Source organism: Phyllostomus hastatus, unplaced genomic scaffold (genome assembly GCF_019186645.2).
Source record: "Phyllostomus hastatus isolate PE091 unplaced genomic scaffold, TTU_PhHast_1.1 phas_scaffold_1674, whole genome shotgun sequence".
NCBI classification, from domain to species: domain Eukaryota; kingdom Metazoa; phylum Chordata; class Mammalia; order Chiroptera; family Phyllostomidae; genus Phyllostomus; species Phyllostomus hastatus.
Genome location: NW_025334011.1, coordinates 16,267,305 through 16,293,363, shown reverse-complemented (window position 1 = coordinate 16,293,363; position 26,059 = coordinate 16,267,305). Strand labels below are relative to the sequence as shown.

Genomic DNA, 26,059 nt, shown 5'->3' with positions numbered 1-26,059 from the left:
AAACTTTCATAGACAATAGGTGGCCATGTTTATCTGCTTGATTTCATTGTTTTGAGGCTCTTCATTGTTGACTGTTGATCACAGGTTTTGCACAGTGGGGAGTTCCTGTCGTTAGTAGCTCCCCACACACTATTTCCATGTTGCCTCCAGTGATGGCATTGCTTTGGCACTTGTATGATCTATTATCTTCTGATGGAAGCTGCAGTTCTTCAGTTTAAATCTATCTTGTGAATGCTTTTTTGTAAGTAGCGGAAAGTAGATCTGAGATTTCCTGAGTCTCAAAAGGCTCTTTTATGGACCAATTATTTTAATCTAATATCTTTGAAGACAGCAATTAACATGGTATATTTAAATAGTTAAGTTTTCTCTCTTCATTTCCTAGCCTCTTATCCTGTGTATAGCAATGCTAGTTAGATCATGGGAAAGAGGTGTTTCAATTTAACATAAAAACAAATCCAGCTTTCCATTCCTGAAGTTAGTTTTATTTTATTGTTGTTTAATAGATTCAAGTGGGAATTTGCACTGTAAGTTACTTTTTGTTTCTTAAGACTACTCTTCTACAGAGTTTAGACTAAGTACCTCTTCAGTCTTTTTCTAAATATTATATGTTCATGGATATGAAATGAAAATATTTTTAGTTTTTATAGCACCAAAATTGTGTCTGAACTTTTTATAATTGAACAAAATATACCAAGATAACTTCTATTTTATAACTTGTGTTATGAGGATTGAGTTAAATATATATTAATGTTTAAATACTCATATACAGTAATATTTAAATATTTGTCTTCTTCTATGGCCCATGACAGCAGTTTTTTTATACCACAAAATCTCCAACTTTAGCTTGCATCCTAATTGCCTGGAAGACACTGGATCCCAGCCCAGGTTTCTGATTCAGTAGGTCTGGGTAAGGGGCAAGAATTCACCTTTCTAATAAGTTTTTTTTAGGTGATGGTGATGCTTCTTGTCTGGGGTCCCCACTTGAAGAACCTGGTTTAATCATTCAGGCAAATGCTCTTCATAGGGTATGCCTGGATACTGGAATGTTTCTGTGGCCAGTAGACCCAGATAGGGGTCCCTCGTGGATGTTTCAATTCTAAGTCCTTTGATCTTATACTTCCATTTAATTTCATGACCTTTAGAACTTTGGCCGAGGTGATAGGGAGAGGGCTGATGCCATTAGCCCAAGTCAGCTATGGAGAGTAAACAGGAATAGAACAGTTTGTTAGTTTATATTTGTGCAAATTAAGTTAGAAGCCCAGGTGGAGGTGTGCTATAGACAAACAGAAATTAGAGCAAGAACAGGGTTAAAACCTTATTGATAACCTAGTGATAGATGCCTTCATTGTCACATTTCATATAATCCACACAGGTCCCCCAAAGGAAAGCAGTAGTATTCTTATTTTGGGGGGGATGAGGAAGGAAACTGAGATTCAGACATTTTAAGTAACTTGTAATCATCTAAGGCCCAAATTTGAACCCAGTTGTTTTGTTTCTGAACTCTCTGTTATATCTGTGGATGAGAGAGTTTGACAAGGGAAGGTATACACAGTGTCATACTCTGCAAAGGGATCAGGTAAGATGAAGGCTGAGAAAAAGCCAATTAGATTTACTGTCTGAAAAGAAAATATTCAGTATTTTGGTTGGGGGTGTAAGACCCCTAAACTGTGGAAGCAAGATGGGAGAAGCAATAAGTAAAGATTCACTTTTTGAAAACATTGGTTTTAAAGGAAAAAGACAAGAGAATGATATAGAAAGAATTAAGGCCTTCCCTAACATAGGCCTCTATTAAGGACTGAATGTTTGTGTCCATCCAAATTTATATGTCGAAGCCCTAACACCAATGTGATGGTATTTGGAGGTGAGGCCTACAGGAGGTAATTAGGTTTTCATTAGGTAATGGAGGTAGGACCCTCATGATGGCACTGGTGCCCTTAGAAGAAGAGGAAGAAAAAGAGATCTCTCTTTCTCCATGTGCATGCACCCAGAAAAGGCCATGTGAGCACACAGTGAGGAGGTGGCCGCCTGCAACCCAGGAGGAAGACTGTCACCAGAACCAGACCATGCTGTCACCCTGATCTCAGACTTCCAGCTTCCAGAACTGTGAGAAAATAAGCCTAGGCTGACTGAGACAGCACCCATGCAAATCGGTGGGTTTTTTATTCAGCCGTGGTCCATTAAATTCTTGCTCCAAAGTTTCTGAATGCATTGACTTGATGTCTCTCGATGTTTTTTTTCTCCTCCCTACTTCTGTTGGAACACTTACAAATGAGCAGAGAATTCCTGTCTTGACAGGATTCTCCTGCCAAATATGCTTAATTATGTAACTGGGTGAGGTATGCACTGCTTCTTACATAAGAACTGGTTTTTCTTTCGTTTATTAAAGTGGACTGGGCTACTTCTCTTATGCTTGTGTGTACGTGATATGTAGGTGGTGAAGGTGGTGTTAAAGGCATTACTTGAATGGCTTTCAGTCTTAGTTTGAACTTTAGAACTGATGAGCTAAGGTTCTTAACACAACACCAAGGAAATAAACTCTATTATGTTTGTCTTTGCGATGTTAGAGAGCTGCCCCCGAATAAATGAACTATCAAGTTATTGATAAATATGGGTCAGTCTGGTCATATGGAACATAGCATAAAATGTTATTTCATTTCTGCTATGAACTCACTATTTTATCTTTCTATTTGAAGTTACAGAGGAGGTAACTTATAAATTACTATAGATTTTTTCTACAGCGTGAGTAAAAATTTCTTAGTTGACTTACTACTGAACTCCCAAATATTTAACAGAGCCAAGAGAATGAATAGCATATTAAACATGAAGCTAGTGTGACTCAAATTCTTTTTAAAACTAGGCAGAATATAAAATAACTAATATATTACAAAAATACTTATTAGTAGCTAGGAGAAAATGATATTACTGACATGATATGATTTCTATGAATTGAAATAGGTTTTGAAAATGACTTATGGGTGTTTCTCTTGTTTCAAGCATATGCTAACTAAATTTACAAAACTGCTAGGAATTCTTTTTGAGTGTAAGTATAAAGACTGTGTGAAGCCATACTTTTCTTGTTCTTTAGTAATATGAGAACTCAAACTACCCCCAAAGTCAACTCATGTTACGTGAAATTTAACAGCTATCCAGACAAGATTAGAGAACCATAGGCAGCTTCTAGTGTAGTTACTTTACAGGCCAATGGTGGCACTATTCTTCTCTTTCTAAGTCACCTGAAAGAAATCACAAATATTAGAACATTGCTTTGGGTTATACAATAAACAGGTGAACTATACCACCTGATCATGTGAATGTATTATTAATGTATATTTATTACATATAAACACACACATATATATATATTATATGACTATATATACATATATATGACTATAGTCTTCTATGTCTCAGTTTGCTCATCTGTAAAATGGGAATAATAGTAGTACCCATCTTATAGAGTAGTTATGAGGATTAAATATTAACACATGTACAGCCCTTAGAACTATGCCTGCCACAGAATAAGCCCCAATTAAAGTAACACATTCATGGCTTCAAAGGATAAATAGAATAACCCATTTTCCCTGACAGTGGAGAGTAAACTAAAAAAAAAAAATTAAAAAAAGTACAGGTGATTCAACCAGGTAAATTTGGCAGTGAAGAGGCAGATTGGATGGCATTTGTGCAGAAGTGCTGTCCAGGAGGGGCACATCATGATTGAGATGGATCCTGTTTGTTCAGGAGAGCACTCCTTGTGGGGACAGTGTCTCACAGTGGGTGGCCAGAGTAAGCAGGGGCAATCCTCGGAATCCCCTTCATGGAAGTCATGTGTTTTGCTTTTGGAGAGTTGTTTAGACACAAGCTCCAGCCTGAGCAGCCTTTGAAGGAAGCCATTTTCTCCCAGGACTTAGGGGCTGTCCTTCTTTCCCTGCTCTCAGCTTTTCTCCAGAGGGAGAAAAAAGTGTGTTGTTTACTTCTTTAAGCATCTATGGACAGTTAACTCTTCTTAACGGACCTCTTTAATCAAGGAATCACAAAGCTCCCTCTAGATTTATATATAAAAATGTTGTCATCTTCACTGTTTCCTATTTGCCAGCTGTCATTTGGTTGTTGCAGCCTTCACCTGAGCCTCTTCCAATAGCCGCATCACACACTGTTTGGGCCAGCATTGTGGGGGAATTGGGAGCTGGGCAGAAGCTGTTATAGCTATCAGCAGCCTTGATGGCTTTATGATTTTACTACAACTGGGCAAGTCATCAGACCTCCGTAGGACTCCACTTCCTTTTTATGTAAAATGAAGGTGTTGGATCAATCTCTAAACCCCTTTAAGCTGTGATGTCACATTTGATTGATGGGACCCCAGTCACGAAGAAACATATTAGCAACTCTAGGACTGCTAATATGTTTCTTACATACTGATCACAAAAGCAGTTTGACACAAAACTTTTTTACTGAAAAACAATCTTAAAGATATTGGCTTTACAGACATGGAAGCCACTATTGCAGTTGACTTTGCCTTGAGATCCATTTCCCCTGGGCTCATCTCCCCCACCTTCACTTTACTTGAAGCAAGCTTAGTTGTTATTCACTTCTTGGAGCTCTCAAAGATGAAACCAGTTCATCAGAAAAATTCCTGGGCTCACAAACTTCCTGGGATTAGAAGGTTTTAATTCCAGTCTGTTAGGATCAAAGTGGCCAAGGTGAGGCTTTTGTGAAAGAGTGTGTCTAGGGCTCTACTGTCATTGGCAATTGCTAATGTAGTAATTGGTCAATAATCCTTGGAATCGGGTCATTTTCCAGACATTATCATGATAACACTTTTCAGGCAGCTAACAACCTGGAAGAGAGGGCATGAGAAAAAAATTACTAATTTGGGACTATGATGTTGCTGTGACATTACAAAATTGTATTTCTAATGTATTTTAGGGATCACAAAATGACCAGCAAGAAAGGTTGATGCTGACTCCATCAGTGCCTGGAAAACTGTAGGGTGAGTGTAAAGAGCTCATGGCCATTGTGTCTGACACTGACGGGATTTGCTCCCTGCATATTTCTAGCAGTCGTCCATTTAAGTGTCCACCTAGATATTATATGGAGAATGGGAACTTGTAATGTTTGGATCAAAGGTTTTATAAATTATTTTGTAAACATCTTGTGTATAGTACCCAACTTTATTATATTCATAATAGAGGTTCAGAGGCTTCGAATGCTTTTTGAAATGAAAAGAGGAGATATCTACATACATAAATAAATTACATATTGTGTTCAATAAATATTTTAAGTGAAAATGTGGTCCCCTTATTTGTGAGAGACACCCATAGGCTCTCTTGAGCAAATTTGTTTAAAATGTCCTATTTCCATTTTATCATTCTGGTTTGGGAACCTAGGAGATTTAAGTCATATCAAAATGCACAAAAAAGAAATTTTCTTAATGCAATTAATGTCTTCACCTCAGTTCATTAGGCTTGATTGCTATCAGGGAGCTTTAATAGGGTTACTAAAATCTAAAATATTTCACATACATGTAAAATGACTTAAAGTTAGTAAGGATTTCTTTACTAATAAGCCAAGCCTTCTCAGATGTGCTTTTTTCTTTTTTTTTCTGAGAGCTTCACGAGGCCCAGGAATGGAAACCAGCTTATTTCTCAGCATAATTCAGAAACTGTTTGAAGATGTCATTCTAAAAAAAACAAAAAGCAAAAAGGTAAAAAAAAAATCTATCCCACCCAACAAAAAGGATATCATTCTAAAGACTGTGGGTGTTTGTATCTCTTTTTAGTTCATAATTTATTTAAATTATGAAATATCATAGACCTATATAATATACAGATGACAGTATAATGAATACTCAGTGTATTGGTCAAATGGTATAAGAAGATCACAAACACAACTGAAGTCTCCATGAAAACTTATCGTGCTCCATCCTCCCCCAACCCTCCCACTTTTTATACTTTTTAAATTGGTTTATTTTATTCTCATTGGAAAGAGAGTAGAGAGAGAGAAACATCCATGTAAGAGGGAAACATTGACCGGCTGCCTCCTGCACATGCCCTGACTGGGGTGGAACCCGCAAAATAGGTATGTCACCAGGAATCCAACTGGTGATCTTTCGGTTACTGGATGACACTCCAACCAACTGAGACACACTGCCCAGAGCTATACTTTTACTATATACATATGTAGCCTTAAAAATTAAGATATTTTTGGCTTTTCTTGAATTTGTTTATAGATTGTATCATAATGTATATATCCTCCTTCAAAAACTTTTTTATTCCTCTAACAATATATTTTTGACATTTAAGCAAGTTGACATGTTCACTGGTACTGATGTTTGGTATTTTATTGGATAAATAGAACAAAAAACCTGTCAGCTGTTCTGTTGATTAACCAAAAATTTTTGGTTAAAAATTGTATTAAACATTCTTTAACATTTTCCATATCTCTTCTGCAAGAATTTCTTTAAAGATATATATATATATATATATGTAGGAGTGAAATAGCTAGGTCATAGTGTATGTTCATCTTTACCAAGATTAGATATGGCCAAAGCGGTTGTGCCAGAAGGTGCCTTTTACAGTTTTCCCTGAGAGTGTTCTTGTTGCTCTACTTTCTCACTAACACTTATCATCAGAATTTTTCTTTTTTACCAATCTGATGAGTATGAAATAGTATACCTTATTGTTTTTTAAAATATATTTTATTGATTATGCTCTTACAGTTGTCCCAATTTCCCCTACCTTCCTGGTACCTCTATTTCCTCCAGCAATCCCCTCCCTTAGTTCATATCCATGGGTCATGTATATAAATTCTTTGTCTACTCCATTTCCTGTACTGTTTTTTACACCCCTCTGTCTATTTGGAACCTACCAGTTTGTGCTTATCTCTGCACCCTTTCCCTCATTCTCTCCCTTCCTCCTCCCAGCTGATAACCTTCCAAATGATCTCCATATCTATGATTCTGTTCCTGTTGTGCTTGTTTTCTTAGTTTGTTTTTTAGACTCAGTTGTTGATAGTTGTGAATTTGTTGCCGTTTTAATGTTCATAGCTTTGATCTTCTTTTTCTTAAATAAGTCCCTTTAACATTTCATATAATAAGGGCTTGATGATGGTGAACTTCTTTAGCCTTAACTTGCCTGGGAAGCACTTTATCTGCCCTTCAATTATAAATGATAGCTTTGCTGGATAGAGTAATCTAGGTTGTAGGTCCTTCCTTTTCATGACTTTGAATACTTCTTGCTAGTCTCTTTTAGCCTGCAAAGTTTCTTTTGAGAAATCAGCTGACAGTCTTATGGGAACTCCTTTGAAGGTAACTCTTTGCATTTCTCTTGCTGCTCTTAAGGTTCTCTCTTTATCTTTAAACTTCGGAATTTTAATTATGATGTGTTTTGGTGTGGTACTCTTTGTGTCTGACTTGTTTGGGACTCTCTGTGCTTCCTGGACTTGTATGTCTATTTCCTTCACCAAATTAGGGAAGTTTTCTTTAATTATTTTTTCAAGTAACTTTTCGATTTCTTGCTCTTCCTCATCTCCGTCTGGCATGCCTACAGTTTGGGTGTTAGTATGTATGGAGATGTCCCATATTCTATCCTAGTTATTTTTTTAAATTCTTTTTTTCTTCTTGCTGTTCTGGTTGAATGCATTTTTCTTTCTTATGTTCCAAATCATTGATTTGTTTCCCAGCTTCATCTACTACACTGTTGGTTCCTTGTAGATTTTTCTATATTTCCCTTAATGCAACCTTCATTTATGCCTGTTTTTTTTTAATGCTGTTGCAGTACTCAATGATTTCTTTGAGCATCCTGATAACCAGTGTTTTAAAGTCTATATCTGGTAGGTTGCTTATCTCCATTTCATTTCATTCTTTTCCTGAAGTTTTGTTCTGTTCTTTCACTTAGATCATATTTCTTTGTCTCCTCAATTTGGCAACCTCCGTGTGTTTGTGTCTGTGTATTAGGTAGAGCTGCATTGATTCCCTGTCTTAGTAGTGTGGCCTATTGTAGAAAAGGCACTTGTAAATTGTGTGGGGTGAATCCTTAGGTAGTTGCCAGGGCAGGGCAACCCATTTTACCACTTTGTGGTTCTGTGAAGGGGAGGGTTCAGAGAGGGGACAATGCCATTGCCTGGCCTCTGGAGATTGCCTGGGAGGAAGCTGTCACCTGGCACTCACCCTGCTGCCAGTCCTCTTACTCTTTCCCCTTTCCCCTGCATTCGCTTGTGCCTTTCCACCTATTGCCTTGGTGCTGAATCCTAGAGAGGGTGGGTCTGTGTGAATCCTAAGTCTATTATGGGCCTTTTAAGAGTCTCTTGAGAATCCCACATTTTCTCCTGACACCCTAACCCTCACTGGTTTTTACATCCAGAAGTTATGGGGACTTATTTTCTCAATGTTGAAACCCTAGGCTGGGTTGTTTGATCTGGGGCTGAGATCGCTTGCTCCCTAGGTATCCCTCCTGATTTTTATCTACCACATGTGAATATGGAACTGCCTGTTTCACCATGTCTTTGCATCACTCCACGTCTCCATGCCTCTCTGCATCTCCAAACTTCCTACCCATCTGGATGAATATGGCTTCTTTAAAGTCTTGGTTGTCAGACTTCCATACAGCTCAATTTACTGATGAATTTGGGTAATATTTGTTTTGCAGTCTAGTTATAATTTTTGCTGCAGTTGTGTATGGAAGCAGTGTGTTTACCTACACCTCCATTTTGACTAGAAATCTATTGTTTTAATAAGCATTTCCTGAATTGCTACTGAAGTCCAGCAACTTTTTTTATTTTTATTGGACATTCAGGTTACTTGCTCTGAGAATCATATCTTTTTGTTCATTTATCTCCTTAGTGATTTAAAGTGGTTCTTGATAATATTTAGGTGCTAATATTTTTTCTACCAGTTGTGGTTTTTAAAATTTTTAAATGTTTTCATTTAATTAGCAAATGATTTGTTAATTAATTTTAAAGATTTTTGTTTAATAAAGTTTTCCTTTTAAAAAATATATTTTATTGATCATGCTCTCCACCCTGCAACCCCCTCCCACCATCATTTCCCCACCTTAGTTCATGTCCATGGGTCATACATATAAGTTCTTTGCCTTCTCCATTTCCTTTACTATTCATAACCTCCCCCTGTCTATTTCATACCTGACATTTATGTTTCTTATTCCCTATACCTTTTCCTCCATCCTTCCCTCTCCCCTCCCCACTGATAACCCTTCATGTGATTTCTATTTTTGCTATTCTGTTTCTGTTCTTGTTGTTTGCTTAGTTCATTTTAATTTTTGTTATTTTTGTTTTTAGCTTCGGTTGTTGATAGTTGTTTGTTGTTGTCTTACTGTTCATATTTTTTAATCTTCTTTTTTTTAGATAAGTCCCTTTAACACTTCATATAATAAGAACTTGCTGATGATGAACTCCTTTAACTTGACCTCATCTGGGAAGCACTTTATCTGCCCTTCCATTCTAAATGATAGCTTTGCTACATAGAGTAATTTTGGATGTGAGTCCTTCCCTTTCATGATTTTGAAAACTTCTTTCCATCCACTTCTTGCCTGCAAGCTTTATTTTGAGAAATCAGCTGCTAGTCTAATGGGAACTCGTTTGTAGGAACTGTGTCCTTTTCTCTTGCTACTTTTAAGATTCTCTCCCTATCTTTAATCTTGGATAATGTAATTATGATGTGCCTTGGTGTGTGCTTCCTTGGGTCCAACTTTTTTGGGAATTCTCTGAGCCTTGGGAGAGTCCCTTTGGGACTCTCTTTTTTTTGGACTTCCTGGAAGTCTATTTCCTTTGCCATATTAGGGAAGTCTTCTTCATTATGTTTTCAAATAAGCTTTCAATTTCTTGCTCTTCCTCTTCTCCTGGCACCTCTATGATTCAGTTGTCAGAGATTACTAAACCTCTCCTCGACGTTTTGAATTCATGTTTCTTTATTCTGCTCTGCTTGGATGTTTATTTCTACCTTCTGGTCCAAATCATTGATTTGTGTCCTGGTTTCCTTCCTGTCATTGTTGGCTCCCTGTACATTTTTCTTTATTTCACTTTGCGTAGCTTTTACTTCTTCCTCTGTTTTCCAATCATATCAACCATTTTTGTGAGCATCCTGATTACCAGTGTTTTTTTTTTTAAAGATTTTATTTATTTATTTGTTTTTAGAGAGGGAAGGGAGGGAGAAAGAGAGAGAGAGAGAAACATCAATGTGTGGTTGCTGGGGGCCATGGCCTGCAACCCAGGTATGTGCCCTGACTGGGAATCAAACCTGCGACACTTTGGTTCGCAGCCTGCGCTCAATCCACTGAGATACGCCAGCCAGGGCTTTGATTACCAGTGTTTTGAACTGTGCATCTGATAGGTTGGGTATGTCTTTGTCAGTTGTATTTTCTGGAGTTTTGATCTGTTCTTTCATTTGAGCCTTTTGTTGTTGTTGTTGTTGTTGTCTTGTGCCTGTAGTAAGAGGCGGAGCCTTAGGTATTTGCCAGGGAAGGGCAACCCATGTCACTGGGTGGTGGCAGTATATGTGGGAGAGGGGTCTGAGAGGAAACAATGCTGGCTCGCAGCCAGCATTCAGTCACTTCCCCTGGCTACCCACAAGCAAATTGAGCCCTTCTGGTGCTGATTCCCATGTGAGTGGGTTTGTGTGTGTTCTAGAACCCTGTGGGTCTGTCCAACTAACTCTTCTGTGAGGCTGGGAGTTTCTCCCATGTCCACAACCCTCACAGGTTTCTGCAGTTAGAAGTTTTGAGGCTTTATTTCCCTTCACTGGAACCCTAGGTTTCACAGTCTGTCTTGCTCCCCAGTTGTTCCTTCTCATTTATCCACATACAAATGGGGGACCACCTGGTCTGCTAGCTGCCGCCTTGTCAGATCAGCCAGTTGCCTCGTTGTTGCCATTCTTCTTTGTCCGGTGGCCTGTCTCTGCCCCTCCTACCAGTCTGAATGCATATTTCTTCTTTAACTTCTTGGTTGTCAGATTTCCATATAGTTCAATTTTCTTGCAGTTCTGGTTATTTTTTGTTTTAAAATTTGTTGTTTACCTTCCTTTTGTTGTGTGAGGAGGCAAAGTGCATCTACCTATGCCTCCTTCTTGGCTGGAAGTCCTAATAAAGTTTTTCATACCTTGGGATCATAAAGCTATTTTCTAAAAAATTTTCCTAAACATTTAAAAGGTTTTTTTTTTTTCATTCAGCCATTAATTTATCTGGAGTTGAATTTTGTAAATTGTATGAAATAAGAATGTGATTTTATTTTATTTTTTGATACAAGTAAAAATTATTCTAGTAAAACTTATTCAATGGAATTTTCTATACTGGGAATGAGTAAAGTTTTATTAGTCTGTTTGGGTTTGTTTTGCTTTTTGAGGGATCAGGATATTAACAGTTCTTAAAAAACTTAAGATATTCTCTTTGAATATTTTCTTTCCTGCATTCTTTTCATTATCTTTTTCTGGAACTCATACTAGAAATTGTTGAATCTTTTAATTTTATCTTCCAAGTTTCTTGGCTTATTTTTTATATTTTTCACATCCTTTATTTTTGTTCTGCTTTCTGTGCAACTCTCTCAGATTTAAGTTCTCTTTTACTAATTTTTCCTTTAGCTGTTTCTAGTACCCTGTTTAACATTTCCATTAAGATTTAATTTAAATGACTATATTTTAGTTTATATAATGTATTTTGTTCTTTTTCAAATCTATCTTATTTTTGCATGTGTTCAATTATTACTTTGTTTTTATTTCAGCATATTTGATTCTTGTCTCTGATAGTTCTATTACCTGATCTTCTGCCATCTGTTGATTAGTCAATTCTCAGTATTGTTGCCTTATTTATTTGTAAATTTTGGATTGTGAACTCATCTAAGTGGGACCTATTGGTGGGAATCTTGTATGACCTCTAGAGCAATTTTTATTTTTTATTTAAATTTTAATTAATCAATTAATTTTTTTCTTATAGTTATTTTCAGGGACTTTAATGACTTCAGTGTCCTTAAGGCTCATAGCATGGCTTTACTATTGTCAGCTTTCTCTGAATTTCTGAAGAAACATGTTCAGGTAAGCAGACTTATTGGCTAGTTTTCCAAGAGCAATTTTTAATCGCTTTTGGCAGGACTTTGTTTTTTAATTAGATTTTTAAAAATTTTTTGCTCAGACATCTCCAGGCAACAGAATAGACTCATTATGATACATTTTTTGAGAGATAATTATTTCTTCCATCCCAAGCCTAGGCAAAGATAAAGTCTTCCATTTTGGGATGGCATTTTTTTCCAGTATACCTTTTGCAGATAGATAAAACCTTCTGGAACCTCTCTTGATTCAGGAGCCTCAGTTCTGTCTATTTCCAAAAGAGCTCCAGGACTTATGCATTACTCATGTCATGATGAAGAACCTAACCTTGGTTGCAAAGACATGCAAACAATGAAGAATTGTCTAGTATTATCAGCTTATTCTTACCTTTTTAGTTTAAGTTTCCTAGTCATTTTTGGCCACTGTAGGTTTCTTTTGCCTTATTATCTTTAGTTTTATAGCAGGAGTATCTTCTGGTTTTTACAGCTTCTGAACTGCCAGAAAGGGAAGGCTGTTTGTTTAACTCTTAAAGCTTAAGCTACTCTTATAAGGAAGAGTCTTGGGTTAGAAAGAAAGTGATTTAAATAGTAATAGAACCAAACAACTATAGTGTAATATAAATGTGTTTACTTCAAAAATTAGTATTGTGCTTTTGCTTGCACTAAACTGTCTTTTCAGGAAAATAACTTACTCTTCATAGAAAATATTTTTATTCTTTCAATGGTTGGTGTCTACTAACTTCGTGACAGATAGCAGGGCATACCCTTCCAGTTTCAGTGTATTGACTACTGACCTATTTCTCTCTTTGCCAAAAGATAATCTAACCAATGTCTGAACTGGAAAAATGGTAATCAATGCTGTGCAGATCTTCCATGTGAAAAATGTGTCCTTAAAACAAATCAAAGAGAAATTAAATGGTGCTGGAATTTTGACAATGTGTTCAGCAACTGCTGCCCATTAAAAGCAATTATTAAAAGCATTATTATTATTCCATTAAAAGCATTATTATTATTCTTTTTTTAACTGGACATGCAACCTAATGGAGCTCAAAGGCTTGAAGTCTCAATCTGATGTTGTATCTCTTTTCACAAGTAATTATGACTCCTGGGAAGACTCAATAGATATATCTACAATTATATATATGTATATGTTCATTTACTCTGTAAGAAATAGTATTCTGCTATTTATATTAATCTTCTAGAAAATTAACTTTTCTAGTTTGGCAAGCTTGGTTTCCTTGGCAAAGACTGTACAAGGACACTCATTTGCATCTAATTTGGTATAGAAATTAAAAGATGGTGTCCTTCATTCAAGTACACCTCTCCTGAAAGGTTACTGCAATAAACTTTGGGATAAAGTGTTCAATTGAGGAAAAAATAATCAGAAATTTGAAAATAATTAAAATCTTATGACTATACCAGAAAATTTCTATGCCCTTATCTTAGACGGCTAAGGGACCACTAGGTATAAAGATCAGTGAACAGTAACTATTCCCTGAGCCAAAAGAGATTATAAAAAGTCTGTTTTTTTCTTTTTCTAAATTTTATTTCTCAATTACAGTTTGCATTTAATATTATTCTGTATTAGTTTCAGGTATACAGCATAGTGGTTACTATGTACTATGAAATCATGTACTTTACAGGGTGGTCCCCCTCCCCCAATATTATAAGTACCTACATGACACCATACATAGGTATTACAATATAATTTACTATATTCCCTATGCTGTACTTTACATTCCTATGACTATTTTGTAACTACCAATTTGTAGTTCTTAATCCCTTCATCCTTTCACCCAGTTTCCCAACCTCTTTCCCTTCTGGCAACCATCAGTCTTTTCTTTGTATCAATAAGTCTATTTCAATTTTGTTTGTTGTTTTCTGTTCTTTAGATTCCACATATAAGGAAAATCATATGATATTTGTATTTTTCTGACTAACTTATTTTGCTTGAGCATAATACCCTCTAGGTTCATTTATTCTATCATAAATGGTAAGATTTCATTCTTTTTATGAATAGTCCATTGTATGCACTACATCTTTGTTAGCCAATTGTCTATTGATGAGCACTCAGGTTGCTTCCATATCTTATCTTGGCTATTATACATAATTCTGCAATGAACATAGGAGTAAATATATGCTTTCAAATTAGTGTTTTGAGTTTCTTCAGATATATACCCAGAAGTGGAATTGCTGGGTCATAAGGCAGCTCCATTCTTAATTTTCTGAGGAACCTCCATACTGTTTTTCATAGTGGATGCACCAGTCTGCACTCCTACCAACAGTGCATTAGGGGTTCCCTTTTCTCCACATCCTCAACATCTGTTGTTTTTTTATTAATTGATAATAGCCATTCTGGCAGGTGTGAGGTTGTATCTCATTGTGATTTTAGTGTGCATTTCTCTGATTATTAGTGATTCGAGCATCTTTTCATGGTCTGTTGGCCATCTGTATGTCTTCTTTGGAAATGTGTCTATTTAGGTTCTCCATCCATTTTTTAAATTGGGTTTTTTGTTTGTGGATTTTTGTGTGCGTGTGTTGAGTTGTATGAGTTCTTTATAAATTTTGGATATTAACCTGTTATCAGCTGTAGTGAGTATCTTCTCCCAATCAGTAGGTAGTCTTTTCATTGTGTTGATGGTTTCCTCTGCTGTGCAAAACCTTTTTAGTTTGATATAGTCCCATTTGTTTATTTTTTATTTTTTGTTTCTCTTACCTGAGGAGACATATCAGGAAAAATATTGCTAAGAAAAATGTCTGAGATTTTACCACCAATGTTTTCTTTTAAGAGTTTCATGGCTTTGAGTCTTACATTTAATTCTTTAGTCCCTTTTGAATTTATTCTTTTTTTTAAAATGATCTTTTGATTTTAATCATTTCTGTCATTATACCGGGTAAGGATAAGGACTCGATCTATTTTGTCTTTTCAGCTATAGCATCATATAGCACATTTTATTTACACACACACACATATAAAATTGTAACTCAAAAGCAACCAAGATTTTGGTAATAATGCTCTATGGATAAACATTTAAAAAACAAACCTTCACAGTGTCTGTAGCTACTGTTTTTTGGACTTCATTTGTATTTTTGAATTTTGAAAGTTAAAAAAGGTACTTCACAATATTTTTTATTTCTCCTTACAGGAGTTTATGAATTTGTGCCTTTGGAACAAAGTAATGGATTTCAGTTACAGATAAATGCTCAGAACTGTGTGCATTGTAAAACATGTGATATTAAAGATCCAAGTCAGACTATTAACTGGGTGGTACCCGAAGGTGGTGGAGGACCTGCTTACAATGGAATGTAAACTGCAACTAATTTCATTTGCAGGCAAATCTGATAACCACTTTCTCTAAAATGTATGGTAAACTAACTTTAAAATGGTGAGAATTAACAAGTGTCAAAATATCTCGCAGCATGTTATTGATCATAATGTTCATAAAGTGTCAGGCAAATAGAAACTTTATATACCTACAAATTGTCCCATAAAAATTACCAATATTTATCTTAAATAAAACTTTACTAGGGACATAGCATCTACTTAGCTCTTCTTCAATGATTCAGTACCAACAGCGGAATAAACTGTTGACCCTTAATGTATATTTGGACTCATCAAATTCAACTCTTCAAATATAATAAATGCATATTATAGACCAGAGGATGGCATCCAGCCCACCACTTTTCTTAGTTTTACTGGAACGTAGGCATGGCATGCCCATTGGTTTACCTATTATCTGTGGCTACAACTGCAAAAATCAGTTGTTACAGAATACAATGGTCCGCAAAATTTAGTAATCTGGCCCTTTAGAAAGCTTGCTGACCCCTGAACACATACGTATGTATCTGTATGACCTGTAAGTATCAAACACCAGCACAAACCAACCACAGTGTGCAAAAAGCTACATTACAGAATCGAGGAAAATCATTAAAAACTTAAGTTTTTGTCTGTTTATTCAACAAAGATGTATCTTTAGTTTAAAAATAGATTGAACACCATTATTATTTGTGAATAATGTAGATAGCCATGAAAACAATCGACTTCACTGTAGTTTGTAACACTTTTATTAAGAGTGAACAGATACCAGTATTTCTAAACTGTAAACAATGGGAACTATCAGAGCAAACACATTAAGCAACATATATTAGATGAAAACCCTTCAATTTTCTTTATTGCCTTTATACATCAATGTGTAATACTTAAGTATAACCAAATTCGTTATTAAGCAAACATTTTTATATATGCTGCCTTCTCTTTTTCTTTCTGTGCCTTTATCTTTTGTTTGACTTTCAGCAATTCTGCCTGGATAGCTTTATCTTCTGGTGCTATCTCCTGAGTTTTCTTAAGATCAGCCAATGCTTGGTCATATTCTTTCAATCCTTGCCATCCTTGAGCTCTATGGTACAGTGCTTTGGTATTTGACGGGTCTATTTCAAGAGCCTCCAAACAACTGTCAATTGCTCCCTGCCAATTTGATATCTTCAGTCTGCAAGCACCAATATTCAGCATGCAGCTTAAAGCTACAGGTTGCAGCTTCAATCTATCTACTTCCTCAGTTACAGCCTTTGAACCTTCCACATATCTTAAAACCTTTGTGTATTTTTTAATGGCCATCTCCCAGTTCTGGGATTTGAAAAAAGTATTCCCAATGTTTTTTAAGTCTTCTGTTAATTAATAATATTTTATCTACGTCTTTTAAATCTATATCTGCATCTTCAGGGAAATCTGGATGCTTGTCACCAGAACCATCTTCTGAGAATACTCCCCAATCATCTCCTTCCTTCAATTCTCCACATTCTGCAATAACGCATGATTTGGCAGGTTTTTCACCTTTCACTTCTACATTTTCCAGAATTCTTGCCACATCCATTCTTTTAATTAATTGGCCAAATACCACATATTTCCCATCCAAATGAGGAGTCAGAACTGTTGTGATAAAGAACTGAGAACCATTTGTATTGCTGCCTGCCATGCTCAATAAACCCTCCAGGTCATGCTTATAATAAAAATTCTCGTCTTCAAACTTTTCACCATAAATACTTTCTCCACCTGTCCCATTCTGATTTGAGAAGTCTCCACCTTGAATCATAAATTTCTTAATAATTCGATGCAATGGGCATCATTTGAAATGGAGAGGTTTCCCAGTGGTGGGTCCAATGACTTTTTCTCCTATACACAATGCACGAAAATTTTTTGCAGTCTTGGGTACAATATCCGCAAACAATTCTAAGACAATTTGACCAACTCGCTCGCCTCCAATGTCCACATCAAAGAAGACTTGGGGATTCCTGGGGTTGGAGGGCTTAGTTTTAGGGGACGGGTACGACATTTTGCAGACGCGTTTGGAAGCAGGTTCAGAGTACCTTGTGGCCGCCTGGTAGCTGAAACTCCAAAGCCGAATTTATTCTTTTGTATGGTGTAAGAAGGTAGTCTAATTTCATTGCTTGCATGTATCCAATTTTCTCAACACCATTTAATGGCTATACTACCTTAACCCCGTTGTATATTTTTACTTCCTTTGTCAAATTTTAATTGACCATGCAGGCATGGTTTTATTTCTGGGCTCTTTATTCTGTTGTATTGACTTATATGTTTGTTTTCATGCCAGTACCATGCCATTTGATTACTATAGTATTATAGTATAATTTGATTGGATAACATGATACCTATGACTTTGTTCTTTTTTCTCAAGATTGCTGTGGCTATTCTGGGTCTTTTGTGGTTCCATTTAAAATTTTGGATTATTTGTTCTAGTTCTGTGAAATATGTATGCCATTGGTATCTTGATAGGAATTGCACTGATTCTATAAATCATTTTGGGTAGTACAGACATTTTAATGATGTTAATTCTTTCTATCTCTGAGTATGGTGTATGCTTCCATTTATTTGTATCTTCCTTAATATCTTTCTTCAGTGTTTTATAATTTTCCAAGTACAAGTCTTTTACCTCCTTGGTTAAATTTATTCCTAGGTGTTTTATTTATTTTGTGATGCAATTATAAGTGAGATTGTTTTCTTAGTATCCCTTTCTGATAATTCATTATTGGTGTATAAAAATGCAACTGATTTCTAAATATTTGTTTTGTATCCTGTTTCTTTACTGTCCATTTATTGGTTCTAGTAGTTTTTTTTGTGGAATCTTTAGTATCATGTCATCTGCAAATAATCACAGTTTTATTTCTTCTTTTCCAATTAGGATGCTTTTTATTTCTTCTTGTCTGATTGTTGTGGCTAGGAATTCCAGAACTATATTGAATAAGAGTGGTGAAAGTGGACAACTCTGTCTTGTTCCTAATCTTAAGAAAAATGATTTTAGCTTTTTCTCATTGTGTATGATGGTAGCTGTGTGATTATCATGAATGACCTTTGTTATATTGAGGAATGTTCCCTCTATTCCCACTTTGGTGAGAGTTTTTATCATAAGTGTGTGCTGGATTTTGTCAAATGCTTTTCTCCATTTATTGATATGATTGTGTGATTATTATCTTTCATTTTGTTTATGTGATATATCACATTAATTGATTTGCAGATATTGTACCAAACTTATCTCCCACGAGTAAATCCCACTTGATCATGGTTTATGATCTTTTTAATGTGTTGCTGAATTCAGTTTGCTAATATTTTGCTGAGCCTTTTTGCATCTATGTTCATCAGGGATATTGACCTATCATTTCCTTCCTTTGTAGTCTTTATCTGGTTTTGGAATTATGACAATGCTGGCCTCATAAATGAGCTTGGGAGTCTTGAATTTTTTGGAACAATTTGAGAAGGATAGATATTAGTTCTTTTTTGAATATTTTGGAAAATTCACCTGTGAAGCCATTTGATTCAAAATTTTGTTTGTTGGGAGGTTTTTGATTACTACTCCAATTTCTTTCATTGTACTTAGTCTGTTCAGATTTTCACTTTCTTCTTGATTCAGTTTTATTCAATTGTATGTTTCTAGGAATTTATCCATTTCTGTCAGAATGTCTAATTTGTTGGCATATAGTTGTTTGTAATATTTTCTTGTAACATAGGAAGTTTGTTTTAAGGTCACTATGACTTTGAAGCAAGCTGGAGCACAAGCATTCTCCACATCGCTACAGAGAAACCACAAAGTGTTTTGCATCTCCATTTCAATTAATCAACAAATTTCCACAATAAATTTTGAAAAAATACTGCATTTTATCATCAAAAGGAAACAATTTAATTCAACATAAGTTTATTGAGTGCTAACTCTTGAACAGCTACTATAATTAATGGTAGGTTTACAATAATAAAAAAGATGTTTCTGCCTAAAATTGCTCACAGTGTAGACAGACTTACACAAGTAACCAAATGCAGTGATAGAATGGATCTGACTAATCTGTGAACAGATTATATCCCTGTGATCATATTATGACTAATTCCTTGACCAGGAGTGATAAAATGCAGGGGAGATGGTCAGACCCTGATTTACTATCCAAGATCTGCCCAGAACTGTTTGTTATGCCATAATTTTGCTTGCCTTTTATACCTCCAGATCCCAGTCATATTAATAGCCTATAAATTTGCCTTACCACTTTGTAGAATTGCCCAACTGCATGCAAACTCAGTTCTCTAATTTATAGAATTAGTCTGTCTCCTAACTACCTCTGTTCCTGGACCCTCATCTCAACATTAAACTTCACCCTTACCCCCATTTATCCTTGATCATTGATTTTGTCCTCTTCTCCCCACCCCCATTTAAAAATCATTTACTCACGTGTTGTCATTTTTGAATCCCTGTGGATTTCAGCAAGATGTAGCTAAAATTAAAAATGGAAAAGCACTCTTAGGAGGTGCATCCTCAGGGGTTTAACCCCCCATTAGTGAAAACTGCAAAAATAAACCAGGACCCTGAAAGAACTGCAGGTGGCAGTAGAGGAACAAGCATACTTTCTGGTCCTGGTGCTGAAGAAAACATACAGGAGTTCTACCTTCACTCCATTTTCTCCCACATCTGTATTATTTTCTCTTCATGTTTCCATTTCTTCTATTTTTATCCCTAATTCAGCCATTTATCTTATCTCTCTCTCTCTCTTTCTCTATATCTTCCCAATTGCTTTTGAAGGATATGTGCAAGCAGAGATATTGCTAGTTGTTTTTTTTCCTACTCATCAAGAAATAGCAAATCTGCCATCCTTTGCCTTTTCATCCATTTAAGCCATACTAAATAAATGGGCTCTGGGAACTAATACAAGAAAATATGTTCTCTGTCATCTTTAATACAAAAATTATAAAAAAGTACTGAATGGGTAAAACTTGCAAAAAAGTGATTTTAGGGAATTGCTTGTATTTTTAGCCTGTGGCTGGCATACTTAAATTTGTCAGAAGTGTCTATCCAACTGAGATCAAATCTGCTCAGCTGCTTGTTTTTGTAAATAAAATTTCATTGAAACATAACCATGTTCATTTGTTTATCTATAACCTTTGAATGCTTTTGCATGACAGTGCCCATATGGGATAGTGCTGATTTAGGAAAAAGGGAAAAGAGAGAAGATGAAATTGCGATGGCTCTTAAAACTATTTTTTGGAAGTAGCACGTGTCACTTTCACTCATATTTTATTGGCTAAGTAAGTCAGGAGACAAAATCTGGAGAAGAAAGTGTATTATTCCTGCAGGGACTTCTGGGAGGCAAAGGCCTGGTTAGGATACTTCAGAGAAAACTCTGACAGTAATACAGTCTAGTACAGTGACTATTCAGCTTTTGTTAAGGGGTTCAATATGAAAATAAGAACTTCTACAAGGTTTCAGGACAGAAAGGCTAATTATTTTTGTCTTCTCTCCTCTTGAAGTATATCAAACAGTAAGAATTCTATATTAAGTACAGCCTCAGAATTCTAGGTGTTCTGGGGATGGAAAGGGACCCTTTGAGCTTGTGGATTCTTCCCAAGACCTTCTCACGTTGCCCTTCCCTTTCTCAGCACTCACGGTACCCCCTGCCACCACCACCCCCCCCCCCCCGCCCCTCCCTTCCCCACACTATTTGTTTTAAGAGTCTCAGGAGTCATCTTACTTGTTCCCTTTTGTCCTGGTAGCAGTTCCCTGAGAAGGAGATTTGAGCACAGATGGTTTACCTGAAGAGTTCTCTCAGCATCACCAGCTGGGGAAGGGAGCAGAAAAGACAGAAGACGGTGGTCCAGGCAGTGCAGTAGCAGAGGTCTGCACAGATTCTGCAATGTTAGGGAGAGCTCTGAAGCTCTCAAGGTTTTTCCAGGGAGTGAGGAGGTGGGCCAGGGGTCCAGGCACTCAGATTCTGTGTTGACCAGTCACAGGAGGGGGTAAGGTGAGCCCAGGAAGGGTGTGACATTAGGCAAGGGAGTTTTCTTCATTCTCTGGCAATTCCTGCAGGGGTGCTCAATTAAAAGCTGTCAGCACCAACATTCCAGCAACTAGAGGCCAGAAATTCGGTCCTGGAGAGTGGGAAGGGGATCTGTGCAAAGCACTGCAGCATTTATCACATCAGGTCTACTTCAAATGCCTTTAGAAGTGAAGAACTCAGGGTGCTCAGGTTTTCCTTACTGCCTGGATCCTCGTCTCTAACATAGAGCTATTCAGCTCTAACATTCCCTTTTCCGTTTCAATCACCAACCCTTCCCCAAACCTGGAAATCCTAGGCCCCTGCCTCCTTGGATTTCCAGACTCCTTACTGTGCTCTTTGAAATTCACAGCCCATCACCAGCACACATCTCTATATTTGCAAATTCTTCTCTCACCCTTTCTTTCATCTTCTTGCTCTAAGTGCAACAGAGCTTTTCCCTGAGGCCACTGCTTCCCCAGCAGACCTGTTTTTGTTTAATTTGTTTGCACATATCTCTTTCCACTTAAACAAAGATAGGTGTCTTCCTGTTCCCTACACAGTCACTTCCGGACCTTGCTCTTTCCCTCTCTAATACTCCTAGCTCTGAATCAGTCTCCTGTCCAGAGGAGTTGCCAACCACTCTCTCTCCTTGTTGCAGATCAATGGGTCATTCCCACTCATTCCTTGAAGATGTTTGCTTCCTATTCTTCCTAACTCAAGTACTGTCATTGTTCTTGTGATACAAGTATCCACACAGAGGATGCTTTCTAATACATTGGCTTCCTTGTTTTTTACCTCCCTTCCTGGAGACTCCTTGCGCCCCACCCATCATTACATTCTCCTTGTTCATAGTCTTGACCTCATTGTTATTAATAATTACATTTCACCCAAAATTCCCATTTTAAGCACCCTACTTTTCAGCCATCATATTCTTCATATTGATCTAACTCGTTTCCTGTGGTATTCTAATACCAACAATTCTTGGACCCCTTTAGGACCTCAAGTGCCACCTTCATTCTGTCTGTCTCTACCCTGCTGAGAATCCATGGTCCATGCTCTACACTAAATCAATTACATTGCTCCTCAGTTCTCTTCACCCGATAAAAAGTCCAACTTTTCTTTTTTTTAAAGCTTTATTTACATATTTATTTATTTATTTAGTATATTTTATTTTATTGATTATGCTATTACAGTTGTCCCATTTTCCCAGCTTCACTCCCTTCCACCCTGCATACCCCTCCCACCCACATTCCCCCCTTTAGTTCATGTCCATGTGTCATACTTATAAGTTCTTTAGCTTGTACATTTCCCATACTATTCTTACCCTCCCCCTGTCCATTTTCTACCTACCTTCTATGCTACTTATTCTCTGTACCTCCCCCCCTCTCCTCTTCCCACTCCCCTGTTGCTAATCCTCCATGTGATCTCCAGTTCTGTGGTTCTGTTCCTTTTCTAGTGGTTTGCTTAGTTTGTTTTTGTTTTAGGTGTGGTTGTTAATAGTTGTGAGTTTGTGGTCATTTTACTGTCCATATTTTTTTTATCTTCTTTTTCTTAGATAAGTCCCTTTAACATTTCATATAATAAGGACTTGGTGATGATGAACTCCTTTAACTTGACCTTATCTGAGAAGCACTGTATCTGCTCTTTCATTCTAAATGAAAGCTTTGCTGGATAGAGCAATCTTGGTTGTAGGTCCTTGCTTTTCATGACTTGGAATACTTCTTTCCAGCCCCTTCTTGCCTGTAAGGTCTCTTATGAGAAATCAGCTGACAGTCTGATGGGAACTTCTTTGTAAGTAACTGTCTCCTTATCTCTTGCTGCTTCTAGGATTCTCTCCTTCATTTTAATCTTTGGTAATGTAATTATGATGTGCCTTGATGTATTCCTCCATGGGTCCAACTTCTTTGGGACTCTCTGAGCCAGTGCAACTGGACAGGGCTTAAGAAAACCATACTTTTTAAATTTATAGACTTAGTCAATTTGGGCTGCTAAAACGAAATGCCACAGACTGAGTGACTTATAAAGAACAGAAATTTATTTCTTACACTTCTGGAGGCTAGAAGGCCAAGATCAAGGCACCAGCATGGTCACTATCTGGTGTGACCATTCTTTCTGCTTCATAGGTGGCACTTTCTGATTGTATCCTCACATGGCAGAAGGGGAGAGGGAGATCTCTGGTGTAGAAGAGCCCTAATCTCATTTATGAAGGTTCTACTCTCATGACCTAAGTATCTCCCAAAGGCTTGACCTGTTAATACTATCACTTTAGGTATTAGAATTTCAACATAGGAATTTTGGGAGGACACAGACATTCAAGATGAAGTCAGAGAGGTGGCTGTGGACCAGATTACATTGGGGCTTATAAGTCATTATAAAGACTTTTAATTTTACTTTGAAAGATAAGGGAAGCAATTGAAAGGGTTCATTTAACCAGAGGAGTGATGTAATTCAACTTACATTTTAAGTGGTTCAGTCTAGTTGATCTGTGGAAAGTAAATTGTAGAAAGGAGAGAGTGGAAGTAGAACAGTTAAGAGACTGCTTCTGTGTAGTCCAGAGAGTAGAGTTGGAGGTGATGGGGATGGAGAGAATTGGAAATGTCTTAAAAATAGAGTCAAGAAGATTTACTTATAGATTGGATGTGAGTTGCAATAGGAGAAATAAGTAAAAAATTCCTAAGTTTTGACACAAACAACTGGATGAATTCAGTTGGTATTTAGGGAGAAGGAGGAAGAAAATGGGGAGAAGTCATGGATTAATAGGGGAGAGATAAAGTTCAGTTTTGGAAAACTTCAAGTAACTTCCAAGTACAAGTGTAGCTTAGATATATGTGTTTGGGGTTCAGGGTAGAACTAAATGTATAAATTAGTGATTCACTGGCATATGACATTTAAAGCCAGCAGGCTGAGATCATCAAAGGAGTAACAGGAAAAGAGAAGATCCAAGAACCAAGCCCTGGGACATTACAACATTTATAAGTTGGCAGGAAGAAGAGGATTTATTAAAGAGGCTGAGACTGAGTAGCCAGGGTTGAAGGAGAGCAAGAGTATGTTGTTGTCCAGAAACCAAGAGAAGAAATATTTCAAGAAGGAAACAATGGTCAAATGTGTCACACACTTCTGGTAAGTAAGATGAAGAAAAAAAATTGATCATTGGCTTTGACAATTTGGGGTCATAGGTAACTTTGATGAGAGCAGAGAAATGATGTAGTAGCTAGAGGAGAATGTGAAGACAACAGAGATATTTTAAGATGGAAGCATGTGTAAATGCGAATTGAAATGATTCAGTAGAGAGAGAAAGTTCATAATGCAGGAGAAAGGGAGATATTTGCAAAATTGTAATTGTTGAGTATCCAGGAGGAAGTGAGATGTAATAATGCACAAGGACCAAATTTATTGTTGTAAAAGGGAAGACAAGGCCTGTGGCTACAGGTGCAAAAAGTTAGTAGATAGGTTGACAGGGATTTTATTTTTTTCTCATTGAAATAAGAAACAATCGTCTGATCAGAAAGAGGTGCAGGGGTTTGGGAGGTTTGAGAAAGACAAGATATAAAGTTGTTTAGGAGAGTAGACTTGATAAAAGTGCACAACAGGGGACATGAGGGTCAGCCTGTTGTTTGTGGTCATGGTTTTACAGAATGACTGGTCAGCACAATTGTGTTTTCCTCTAGGCATATTCAATTGCACAGGTGCAGGTGAGGAGTGGGGGTGGGGCAGGGGAATGGCAGCAGAGAGAGGGAGAGAAAAAGATAGAAAAAGAGAGTTAGATTTAGTCAAGGTTAGAGTTTTTCAGGTAGTTATGACTAAAGGAGAGATGAAAATGGAATTGGGGATTTCTGCAAAGGAGTGCTTATAGTACTGACCATGAAATTTGAGCTCAGTGTGAAGAGAAGTGAGGATGTGAGTAGGGGGAATAAACAGTGAAAATGAGGTGCCAGTAGGGTCAAACATTGGTAGAGTTGGGGTATGAGAGGGAGTGAGCTGATGGAAAGAGAGTGGAGTGCTTGAAACTAAAATTTTGGATGGGATGCACCTGTTGGTAATGACAGGGGACAAGGGTGTGACCATGTAGAGGGGTGTGGCTGAGGTGAGATGTGGGACAATATCCTTGTTGAAGAGTTAAAGATTGGCAGGCTAATGAGTTGAATGTATTTCCTACTATATGGGGTGTTGAAATTCCAAGAATTATGAAAAAGTATTGTGGAGAGAAAGTGAGTTAGATCTAAAATTTTGACTGAATTGGAGGCAGTGACTGTGAGTTCTGTTGACAGTTACAGTAATTAGAGGTTGCAAGTGTTTCCTAATACTAATTTTATGAGGTTGGCTATTTCATTCAATCAGTGTAGGTAGGTCTCAGTTTATTTTTCTAAAAATAGGGAAGTCATCCTCTGTTCTAAATTCTATATATCTGTCAATCTATCAAATCATGTTTAAAACTCCTCTGGTAACCCGAGAACAGTTCAACTATAAGTGTTTCAAGTTTCTTGACAATATAAGGATATCTATTTATTTCAGACTGTGATGTATAATCGTGCTAATTTAAAGGGTATTTTCTTTTTTCCTTTATATTAAATTTATTGGAGTGGCATTTGTTAACAAGATCATATAAGTTTCACATGTACATTTCTATGATACTTAAAGATATTTTCTTATGGCTTAAAAGAGAAATTAGGGGCCTTTCTGGGTTAAAAGAGGTGAAAGATCAGGAAGG

General features: G+C 36.8%; 1 protein-coding gene and 1 non-coding gene across 2 annotated transcripts; both read right to left on the bottom strand.

The window, feature by feature from the left end:
* Window positions 1–11,928: 11,928 nt before the first annotated feature.
* Window positions 11,929–12,058, bottom strand: LOC123831389. The gene has a single exon (XR_006787910.1). It is a non-coding gene; the product is annotated as a small nucleolar RNA SNORA33 (small nucleolar RNA).
* Window positions 12,059–16,220: 4,162 nt separating this feature from the next.
* Window positions 16,221–17,375, bottom strand: LOC123831276 (peptidyl-prolyl cis-trans isomerase D-like). Its single transcript, XM_045858106.1, is given in 2 exon segments — window positions 16,221–16,714; window positions 16,716–17,375. Coding segments are annotated over 2 exon segments (1,107 nt in total). The 3' UTR covers window positions 16,221–16,267.
* Between the last annotated feature and the right edge of the window lie 8,684 nt (window positions 17,376–26,059).